The sequence below is a fragment of the Physeter macrocephalus genome, chromosome 11 (genome assembly GCF_002837175.3).
Source record: "Physeter macrocephalus isolate SW-GA chromosome 11, ASM283717v5, whole genome shotgun sequence".
Lineage (NCBI taxonomy): Eukaryota > Metazoa > Chordata > Mammalia > Artiodactyla > Physeteridae > Physeter > Physeter macrocephalus.
In genome coordinates this window covers 55,612,630-55,624,403 of record NC_041224.1, presented here as the reverse complement: position 1 = coordinate 55,624,403, position 11,774 = coordinate 55,612,630, and the positions used below count along the sequence as shown (strand labels likewise).

At 38.8% G+C, this 11,774-nt stretch overlaps 1 protein-coding gene across 1 annotated transcript in view; it reads right to left on the bottom strand.

Annotated features, from left to right (window-relative positions):
- Positions 1-11,774, bottom strand: part of TLN2 (talin 2) — a 440,519-nt gene that overhangs the window by 180,895 nt on the left and 247,850 nt on the right. The window contains exons 11-12 of the mRNA XM_028495089.1: positions 8,411-8,474; positions 7,083-7,187 (exon numbers count right to left, since the gene is read on the bottom strand). Coding sequence (XP_028350890.1) covers positions 7,083-7,187; positions 8,411-8,474 — 169 coding nt within the window. The remainder of the gene's footprint in view (positions 1-7,082; positions 7,188-8,410; positions 8,475-11,774) is intronic.

The window sequence follows — 11,774 nt, the reverse complement described above, 5'->3', positions numbered from 1 at the left end:
GAAGACCCAACGCAGCCAAAAATAAATAAATAAAAATAAATAAATAAATAAATAAATAAATGAAAAGCAGACTTTTCTTCTAAAACAAGCAGATCTCACCACGTACTCATGGTGGGGGTGTGTGTGGGGTAGGATAATGAAAGCAGGTGAGCACATATCAAATGGGGCCACCCTAGGTAAGTCAGCATAGCCCACTGCCTGGGAGCACAGGCTTTTAGGTCAGAGAGACCTGAAATCAAGTCCTACCTCCTACAGTTACTAGGCTTATGGTCTTAGCTGAGTCATTGATCTTTCTGGCCTTGATTCTCATCTATAAAAAGAAGATAATAGCAGTAATTCTGCCATTGGGATGCTGACAGATTTGAATAAGACACGCCTGACATATAATTGTTTACTGTTATTATTGTCATTATTAATATTGGGAAATTACCTAGTCATTACCTAGAATACCATCATCAGTACCATTCAAAAACTGACTGATAGTTTAAAACACACTAAAATGAAAAATTCAATTTCTAAATTATTTTTCTTAAAAACAAAGTGATTCACCTATGCTTTCTTTATTTGCAAGGGCCCCAGAATTTTCTGGTATAAAGCTGAGAGCTGTTGGGCTGAAATAACTAATCAGCATTAAACATACACCTTTTTTCCATATAATATCTTTATTTCTCTTTGCCCCAAATGAAGCAGCTTCCTCCAATGAGGACTGGAGTCCAGAAAAGCATCCATATCCCCAAACATTCTAGTAGACAGCAAAACTTCTTTCTTTTCCAGTTCTTTTTAGCTGTGGGAATAGACACCTCCTTAAACCGCCCTGTCACTGACCTTCCAACTTCAGTCCCTAGAAGCAGCTGCAACACAGCTGGTAACACTCCCCTGGGCCTTAAGCAGCACAAGAAAGTTCATCACATGGTAGAGCTTTCTCCAGGGTGAAGAGCAAGAGGCAGGAGACCCAGAGTCACAGCAAAGCAAGTGGAAATAATGAAACCCATCAGAGGGATGACTACAAGAGAGTATGTGAGGTCAGGATATGAAAACGGGGAAGGAAGCTACTGGGAGGGCTTCCTAGTGAACTCAAGAACACACCCTCTGCTTGCTCACAGGTTGAATTTCAAAGACCCACCTCTGTCCCTCTAGTAGGAAGGCCAGCAATTCATATGAAAACAGATCTGAAGGCCACAGAAAATCCCAAGACCCATCTAAAAGGATACAAATTCAGTACCGTAACTACCACATTTGATTTGATTTGGCCTGCAGTGGTCAACAACCTTCACTTAGTCCAGTGCACTCTGGAAGATCTTAAGTGAAACATTCTCAGGGGAAAGTGCTAGCAAGCGAAAGTAAAGGCACTCCCCTTCAGGGACTTTATAGCAGTGACTGAGAGCAGAGCCAAGACACAGTTGTCCTGAGGCCTGCAGGCAGCCAAGCTCACTCACCAGCCTCACAGCTCTTACACCTCATGTCTGTCCCACAGCTCAACTGAGGTCACCACTGCCCAGATGCTCCATGTGCAAATGTTAGGGGTCTAGAGATGACAATCAAGGTTAACAGCAAACCCTTTAACAAAAGAGGTGGCAGAGGCAAACGCCCCCTCCATCACGCCCAACTCACCTTCACCAGGAAGAAGGACACACCGTACGTCCGGAGAGACCGGGCGAGTTTGACATACTTGACCTTGGCTTCTATTTCGTTCATCTCTCCACAGTTCTTGTGCTCCTACAAACATGACAGAGGCAGGGACCAGTTACTGCAGCTCTGACAGCAGGTGGACTTTGTGAGAGGTGTTATTCCGCATGGTGTCTATGCCTTTGTGGATGCATGTCCCTGCTGACCAAGGGTCAGAGCACACAGAAAGTGCTAATGCACAGTTTCTTAACTAGAATGTGAACCCAAATTTCCTCTAGATTTCACAGTTATATGCAACAATTCATGCACATGCAGCATGGCAAGAACAGGGTCAATAATTGTAACCTAATTTTCAAAGGGCTCCACGTTCCAAAAGGTTCAGGACCAACACGTCAAAGGAGAACTAGACGGGCTTCCCTGGTGGCGCACTGGTTGCGAGTCCGCCTACCGACACGACACCCCACTTATATCAATGGACAGATCATCCAGACAGAAAATCAATAAGGAAACAGAATTTTCCTTAAATGACACATTAGACCAAATGAACTTAATTGATATTTACAGAGCACTCCATTCAAAAGCAGTAGAATATACATTCTTTTCAAGTGCACATGGAACATTATCCAGGATAGATCACATGCTGGGCCACAAAGTGAACCTCAGTAAATTTAAGAAAATGGAAATTATATCAAGCATCTTTTCCGACCCCAACACTATGAGGCTAGAAATTAACTGTAAGGAAAAAACGGCAAAAAATACAAACATGTGGAAGCTAAATAATATGCTACTAAACAACCAATGGATCACTGAAGAAATCAAAGAAGAAATTAAAAAATACCGAGAGACAAATGAAAACGAAAACACAACACTCCAAAATAATAGTTATTATAAATATTTTTTAATAAATAAAAAAATTTACTCTCTTAGCAACTCGCAAGTATATAATACAGTACTGTTAACTATAGTCACCATGCTGTAGAAATTAACTGTAAGGAAAAAACGGCAAAAAATACAAACATGTGGAAGCTAAATAATATGCTACTAAACAACCAATGGATCACTGAAGAAATCAAAGAGGAAATTAAAAAATACCGAGAGACAAATGAAAATGAAAACACAACACTCCAAAATAATAGCTATTAAAAATATTTTTTAATAAAAAATAAAAAAATTTACTCTCTTAGCAACTCGCAAGTATATAATACAGTACTGTTAACTATAGTCACCATGCTGTACATTAGTTCCTCAAAAGGTATTCCTCTTAAAACTCCAAGTTGGTGTGCTTTGACCAACATTTACTCATTTCCCCACCCCAGCAACCACCAATCTACTGTTTCTGTGACTTTGGCTTTTGAAAATTCCATGTATAAGTCAGATCATACAGTATTTGTCTTCCTCTGATTTATTCCACTTGGCATAATGCCCTGAAGTTTCTTTTTATTTATTTATTTATTTATATCTTTATTGGAGTATAATTGCTTTACAATGGTGTGTTCGTTTCTGCTTTATAACAAAGTGAATCAGTTATACCTATACATATGTCCCCATATCTCTTCCCGACCTCAAGTTTCATCCATGTTGTTGCAAATGGCAGGAATTTCTCTTTTATGGTTGAATAATATTCCACCATATCTACCTACCACGTTTTCTTTATCTATTCATCTGCTGGTGGACAGTTAGGTTGTTTCCATATCTTGGTTATTGTAAATAATGGTGCAAAGAACAGAGGAGTACAGATATCTGTTTGAGCTTGTGATTTCAATTCCTTCAGATATATATCCAGAAGTGGACTGCTGGATCATATGGCAGTTCTATTTTTAAATTTTTGAGGATCCTCCACACTGTTCACCACAGCAGCTGTACCAATTTACATTTCTACCAACAGTGCACAAGGACTCTCTTCTCTCCACATCCTTGCTAACCCTTGTTATTCCTTGTCTTTTTTTAATAACAGGGGTGAGGTGATATCTCCTTGTGGCTTTGTTCTGTATTTCCCTGATGTTAGTGATGCTGAGTACCTTTCCATGTACCTCATGGCTATTTGAATATCCTCTTTGGAAAAATGTCTACTCATGTCCTTTGCCCATTTTAATTGGATTATTTGGGGTTTTGTTTTTTGTTTTTTTTGCTATGGAGTTATAAAGAATTGCTCATATATTTTGGGTATAAACCCCTTACCAGATACATGGTTTGCAAATATTTTCTCCTTTCTGTAGGTTGCCTTTTTCTTTTGTTGTTTCTTTTGATGTGCACAAGTTTTTTAGTTTGATGTAGTCCAACTTGTCTGTGTTTGCTTTTGTTGCTTGTGCTTTTGACATCATATCCAAAAAATCATTGCCTAGGACCCTGTCAAGGAGTTTACCACCTATGTTTTCTTATAGGATTTTTATAGTTTTATGGCTTACACTTAAGTCCTTAATACATTTTGAGTGAATTGTTGTGAATGATGTAAGATAGAAGAGTTTCATTGAATAGTATGGACATTTTAAAAATTTTAATTCTTCCAATCCAAGAACACAGGATATCTGTTCATTTACTTCTTCGATTTCTTTCATCAGTGTTTTAACGTTTTCATCATATACATCTTTCACTTCCTTGGCTTAACTTATTCCTAAGTATTTTACTGTTTTTGATGCTACTGTGAATGAGACTGTTTTCTATATTTCTTTTCTAGATAGTTCAGTGCATATGATGTCACCTTATTTGACCTGATGATCTGATTTATTAGATATATTAATTCATAATATTGCATTATTCCTGAATTTACTTTTAAAATAGGGCAAAATATGATCAAGTAAACTCTATCAAAATCAACTTAAAAATAAAATGTACACTAAATAAGACCATTGAGCAAAAAATTGAAAAGAGCAGTGTACTCACTTTTATAGTGACAAAAAATAAAAGTAATGAAAAACAAAATGTGAATGTCTAACATGTATATGAAAGCTGTCAGTACTGCCTACCTCCTGACGTTGACCTTCTTCAAAGAGATGTAATTTTTAAAAAATGAAAAGGAAGAAAGGAAGAGAGGAAAGGAAGAAGGAAGAAAATTTGCATTACTTTCTTACTTTGCCTTAAATACTTCGGTAAAAGAAAAGTTTCCATTTGACCAAACCTGCAAGACCTTGCAATAACCATAAGATCTGTGTTTTACCTCTAATTATCCTACTAGCCATGGACAGATTCTTCCCAGGCCCTAAATTATATTTGGAGAACAAATTTCTCTTTTCTGGAACTTGCTACTCAGTGTCTCTTTTTAATTACATGCAGACTGCTGTGTGCTATGTATTTTCCTAAATTTACTGACCTTTATGCACAACACTGAAACTGACTCTGTGTGAAGTTTGATGGTATTAATAGAAAACAATACGAATTTGAGAGATAAATTTCATATATGAAGGACTAGAGAAAAACTCAAACCCACACAACCATGAAAAATGATGCCAGTATCATTGGAGATGCTGAAAAAGACTTAATCTTTGTGAGGTATTAGAACTCATCAGAATAATAAATGAAAAGCCGGGACTTCCTGGTGCACAATGGTTAAGAATCCGCCTGCCAATGCAGGGGACACGGGTTCAAGCCCTGGTCAGGGAAGATCCCACATACCATGGAGCAACAAAGCCCATGCGCCACACTACTGAGCCTGTGCTCTAGAGCCCGCGAGCCACAACTACTGAGCCCACATGCTGCAACTACCAAGCCCACATGCCACAACTACTGAAGCCCGTGCGCCTAGAGCCCATGCTCTGCAACAAGAGAAGCCACTGCGATGAGAAGCCCACGCACTGCAACAAAGAGTAGCCCCCACTCGCTGCAACTAGAGAAAGCCCACAGGCAGCAATGAAGACCCAACGCAGCCAAAAATAAATAAATAAAAATAAATAAATAAATAAATAAATAAATGAAAAGCAGACTTTTCTTCTAAAACAAGCAGATCTCACCACGTACTCATGGTGGGGGTGTGTGTGGGGTAGGATAATGAAAGCAGGTGAGCACATATCAAATGGGGCCACCCTAGGTAAGTCAGCATAGCCCACTGCCTGGGAGCACAGGCTTTTAGGTCAGAGAGACCTGAAATCAAGTCCTACCTCCTACAGTTACTAGGCTTATGGTCTTAGCTGAGTCATTGATCTTTCTGGCCTTGATTCTCATCTATAAAAAGAAGATAATAGCAGTAATTCTGCCATTGGGATGCTGACAGATTTGAATAAGACACGCCTGACATATAATTGTTTACTGTTATTATTGTCATTATTAATATTGGGAAATTACCTAGTCATTACCTAGAATACCATCATCAGTACCATTCAAAAACTGACTGATAGTTTAAAACACACTAAAATGAAAAATTCAATTTCTAAATTATTTTTCTTAAAAACAAAGTGATTCACCTATGCTTTCTTTATTTGCAAGGGCCCCAGAATTTTCTGGTATAAAGCTGAGAGCTGTTGGGCTGAAATAACTAATCAGCATTAAACATACACCTTTTTTCCATATAATATCTTTATTTCTCTTTGCCCCAAATGAAGCAGCTTCCTCCAATGAGGACTGGAGTCCAGAAAAGCATCCATATCCCCAAACATTCTAGTAGACAGCAAAACTTCTTTCTTTTCCAGTTCTTTTTAGCTGTGGGAATAGACACCTCCTTAAACCGCCCTGTCACTGACCTTCCAACTTCAGTCCCTAGAAGCAGCTGCAACACAGCTGGTAACACTCCCCTGGGCCTTAAGCAGCACAAGAAAGTTCATCACATGGTAGAGCTTTCTCCAGGGTGAAGAGCAAGAGGCAGGAGACCCAGAGTCACAGCAAAGCAAGTGGAAATAATGAAACCCATCAGAGGGATGACTACAAGAGAGTATGTGAGGTCAGGATATGAAAACGGGGAAGGAAGCTACTGGGAGGGCTTCCTAGTGAACTCAAGAACACACCCTCTGCTTGCTCACAGGTTGAATTTCAAAGACCCACCTCTGTCCCTCTAGTAGGAAGGCCAGCAATTCATATGAAAACAGATCTGAAGGCCACAGAAAATCCCAAGACCCATCTAAAAGGATACAAATTCAGTACCGTAACTACCACATTTGATTTGATTTGGCCTGCAGTGGTCAACAACCTTCACTTAGTCCAGTGCACTCTGGAAGATCTTAAGTGAAACATTCTCAGGGGAAAGTGCTAGCAAGCGAAAGTAAAGGCACTCCCCTTCAGGGACTTTATAGCAGTGACTGAGAGCAGAGCCAAGACACAGTTGTCCTGAGGCCTGCAGGCAGCCAAGCTCACTCACCAGCCTCACAGCTCTTACACCTCATGTCTGTCCCACAGCTCAACTGAGGTCACCACTGCCCAGATGCTCCATGTGCAAATGTTAGGGGTCTAGAGATGACAATCAAGGTTAACAGCAAACCCTTTAACAAAAGAGGTGGCAGAGGCAAACGCCCCCTCCATCACGCCCAACTCACCTTCACCAGGAAGAAGGACACACCGTACGTCCGGAGAGACCGGGCGAGTTTGACATACTTGACCTTGGCTTCTATTTCGTTCATCTCTCCACAGTTCTTGTGCTCCTACAAACATGACAGAGGCAGGGACCAGTTACTGCAGCTCTGACAGCAGGTGGACTTTGTGAGAGGTGTTATTCCGCATGGTGTCTATGCCTTTGTGGATGCATGTCCCTGCTGACCAAGGGTCAGAGCACACAGAAAGTGCTAATGCACAGTTTCTTAACTAGAATGTGAACCCAAATTTCCTCTAGATTTCACAGTTATATGCAACAATTCATGCACATGCAGCATGGCAAGAACAGGGTCAATAATTGTAACCTAATTTTCAAAGGGCTCCACGTTCCAAAAGGTTCAGGACCAACACGTCAAAGGAGAACTAGACGGGCTTCCCTGGTGGCGCACTGGTTGCGAGTCCGCCTACCGACACGGGGGACATGGGTTTGTGCCCCGGTCCGGGAAGATCCCACATGCCGCGGAGCGGATAGGCCCGTGAGCCATGGCCGCTGAGCCTGTGGTCCGCAATGGGAGAGGCCGCAACAGTGAGAGGCCCGCGTACCACACGCAAAAAAAAAGAACTAGAAAAATGTTCTTGTCCTGGATTCTAACATCCAGGCAAAAGATAAAGTTTTCCAAAGAGCAGGATATATAAATGCCTGGACATCTCAGTGTGTGCAAACAATACTGGATTTAAAAAAATATGTTTTTATACACATGAAATTTATCTCTTCCAATTTATATTTACATTTCAATGCCAAAACACTTTGGTATTTTGGATTCACTAGAGTGATTGTTTCCTGGCAAAGCTGATGACAGGGCTTTTTTTTTACTGGTTGCCTAGAATAGATAACTTTCTGAATTTTAGAATAAACCTGGAGTTTAAAAAGACACCAGTTCCCAAATTCTGAGGTTCAAAAAACAAATCTCGGGATTAAAAAAATCTTCTTGAAGTGTCTTCCTCAGTGCATTTTAATGGCAAACTGCCTTGTTTCAATGCTTCCAAGATAACGTCTCTGAAATTAAATGTATGCACATTTTTCTCAGAAGGGCTAAGTAACCTTTAGCAAGAAGGTATGGATTAAGATAATAAATCTGCCCAAAGGAGAACTGTCAGCTTCTTTACTCCGGAGTCACAAATCATTTATTATATAAGCAGAGTACATGCATGGGGTATGAAACTATCATGTGCAGAGGCCCCTCTTGGACTAATAAATGAGGATAGGCTTTGTGGATGCATGAGGAGAATAATAAAGTGAGAAGAATAATAAAGTTCTGAACATTTCTAGTACCTGAAATATTCTCTTTTCAGCTCCTCTCTGCTTGATGTATTCTTTGGGCAGGAATTCCTTAAGACTGAGAGAGAGAGAATAAAAAAAAGGTAAGGCATTTATCATACTCTATGATGAGGAAGAAAGAAAAGAAACTTTTCATAAATCTCACAGTTAAGTCCCTAACTCTCAGTATTTTATGGTATAATTAATAACAGACAGCCATATCCCACAATGCTCTTAAATAAGATGCAAATATAAAACCAGTCTGATAAAAAGGGTCAAACTAACATATTCAAGAAGAAAGATTGTCCAGGATATACTGTAAAATGACAAAGTAAAGTGCCCAAGAGTGTACAGTATGCTAACCTTCGTGATAAAGGGAGGAAAATATCCTCCATTTTGTACTGTTAATATGTATTTTTAAAAACATTAGAAGGATAAATCTAGTACTAATAAACATGATTCTTAATGGAGAGAAGAAAAAAACAGGGACAAGGGAACAAGAATGAAAATTAAACCTCTTAATTTTCCTTGTACTACAGTCTTCACTTTAGAACCAAATGAAATCACACACCGGTAAAACTCAACACCTAAAAATCTAAAGCAAATTGAAACAAATGACCCTAACAGTGTATGGAACCAACAGCCTAACTTTGAAAAACAGTCTTTTGAAAATACCCATCCCCAGTGAGATATATCTTAAAGATAAAATGTACCATAGTAGACTTGTTAAATATTGATATCATTATTTCAAAACTAATATCTACTCTTCCCCCAAAATATATACACAAATACACACACTATAAAATTAGTATATTACATTATCTAAGTAGGTAGATATTATATATAATAAGGATAAAGTAAATGAGTAATTACATTAGTTGTTAAAAATCAAGATTTTTAGCATGAAATAAATAAAGCAAAGAAGTTAAATGAAAACCCTGCAATCTTTCATCTGAATGCAAATATTGATCTGAATGTCTGATTCATTTTTCTTTTTCTGAAAATATTTTCTACTTGTGTCCACTGCAGAGGCTAAGGGCAAGGACAACCGGGTGGCAATGAGCACCCCCAGTGCGTCAGCCAGGTGGTCTTCCAACACCACTTCCCACTAAAAGGAATCCAGGATCCTTGGAGAAATGACTGATTCTAGCTTTGGGACAGGAGATGTATAAAATGTTCCTGGGGCTTCTTGTGCCTGAGGATCAAGGAAGTTATCAAAATGACATTGGACTGACATCAAGGGATAACCAATGGCCAAACATGGGGCGATTTTTAAAACCTCATACAAAAGAAGAGAGGACAGAACAATGTGCCCACTGACCAACTTCAACAATAATAACTCATGGCCATTCATGACTCATCTACTCCCTTACCCACATGCCCTCTCATGGATTATTTGAAGCAAACCCCAGGCATCATATAATTAATTTCATGTGAGAGGCAATTTGAGCATCAGAAAGAATGAAGACTGCAATTGGTCAAAACACAGGAATGTAAAATTCAATAAAGATTCTTTGAAATAATCATTGATCACCTTAAGAGGTTGCTAGGGCACCAGCTCATACCGAAAATTGATAAAGGAAAAGAAACAAAGCTAATAAATGCAGAAGGAATAATAGAATTCTAAAGTCATCATTTTACAACTCTTAATGAAATAGTCAATAGATCAAAACAAGCATGATTGGCTGCTAAAACCAATAAGTAACAAGTTAATGGGGGACTTTACAACAGAAGGATCAGTCTGATCCAAACCCAATGATCAATTTTAAATGAGAGTGGGATAACCACACAGCATATGCCTTCTGACTGATATAACAGGAAGTATACAGCACCACCTAGGAAATATTCTTGGCAATAGAGAAAAAAACAATATATAACTGAATATGAATTTCATTAAGAATCTAAATATAAATCTAAGTTTAGAAAAAAAGAAAAATACCCCTAATAGTTTAAAAAGCTAATAGTTTAAAAAAAGAGAAAGAGAGAGGAACATGGTAAGTGACACTACCAGGATACAATGAGCCAAATCCCATCATTGTAAATATTATAAAAATAACCCAGGTTTTTCACAAATAAATGGCTTGCTGGTAGAGGTGAAAAAGATGACACACAGATTAACAGAGTTTTAAGAAACATATTTATTACAAAGCTACAGTAACAAAGATAGTATGGTACTGACATAAAAATAGACATATAGGTAAACAGAACAGAATTGAGAATCCAGAAATTAACCCTTACCTTTACAGACAACTGATTTTCAACAAGCGTGCCAAGACACTTCAGGGGGAAAAGAATAGTCTTTTTAACAAACGGTGCTGAGACAACTGGATAACCACATGCAAAACAATGAAGTTAGACCTCCTATCTCACATGACACATAAAAATTAACTCCAAATGGATCACTGACCTAAATGTAAGAAAAATCTCTAACTCTTAGAAGAAAATAAAGGAGTAAATTTTTATGATCTTGGGTTAGGCAAAGACTTTTAAAATACAATACTAAAAGCATATGCAGCAAATGAAAAAAAATAAACTGGACTACATCAAAATTTTACACATTGAACTGCAAAAGAAATCATTAAAAAAGTGAAGACAACCCATAGAATGGGAGAAAATATGTGCAAATTATATATCTGATAAGGACTTGTATCCAGAATATATAAAACCTCTTACAACTAATGATTTTTAAAAAAATAATTAAAAATGGTCATTGGACCTTGAATAGACACTTCCCCAAAGGAGAGATAAAAATGGTCAAAAACACATGAAAATATTCTCAACACCTGCAGCCATCAGGAAAACACAAAGAAAAACCATAATATCGTACCAGTGCATACCCAGTAGGACACTACAGTAAAAAAGACAGACAGTAAGGAGTGTTGGCAAGGTTATAGAGAATTTGGAACCTACACACACTGCTAGTGGAAATGTAAAATGGTGCAGCTGTTGTGGAAAACAATTTGGTAGTTCCTCAAAAGATTAAACAGCAATTCTACTCCTAGGCATATATCTAGGAAAAGTAAAAACATATGTCCACATAAACATTTGTACGTGAACGTTCATAGTAGTATTATGCATAATAGCCAAAAGGTGGAAACAACTCAAATGTCCATCAACTGATGAGTGGATGAATAAAATGTAGTTTAGCCATACAATGTAACTTTATTTGGCAATAAAAAGGCATTGAGGGCTTCCCTGGTGGCGCAGTGGTTGAGAGTCCTCCTGCCGATGCAGGGGACACGGGTTCGTGCCCCGGTCCGGGAAGATCCCACGTGCCGCGGAGCGGCTGGGCCCGTGAGCCATGGCCGCTGAGCCTGCGCGTCCAGAGCCTGTGCTCCGCAACGGGAGAGGCCACAACAGTGAGAGGCCCGCGTACCGC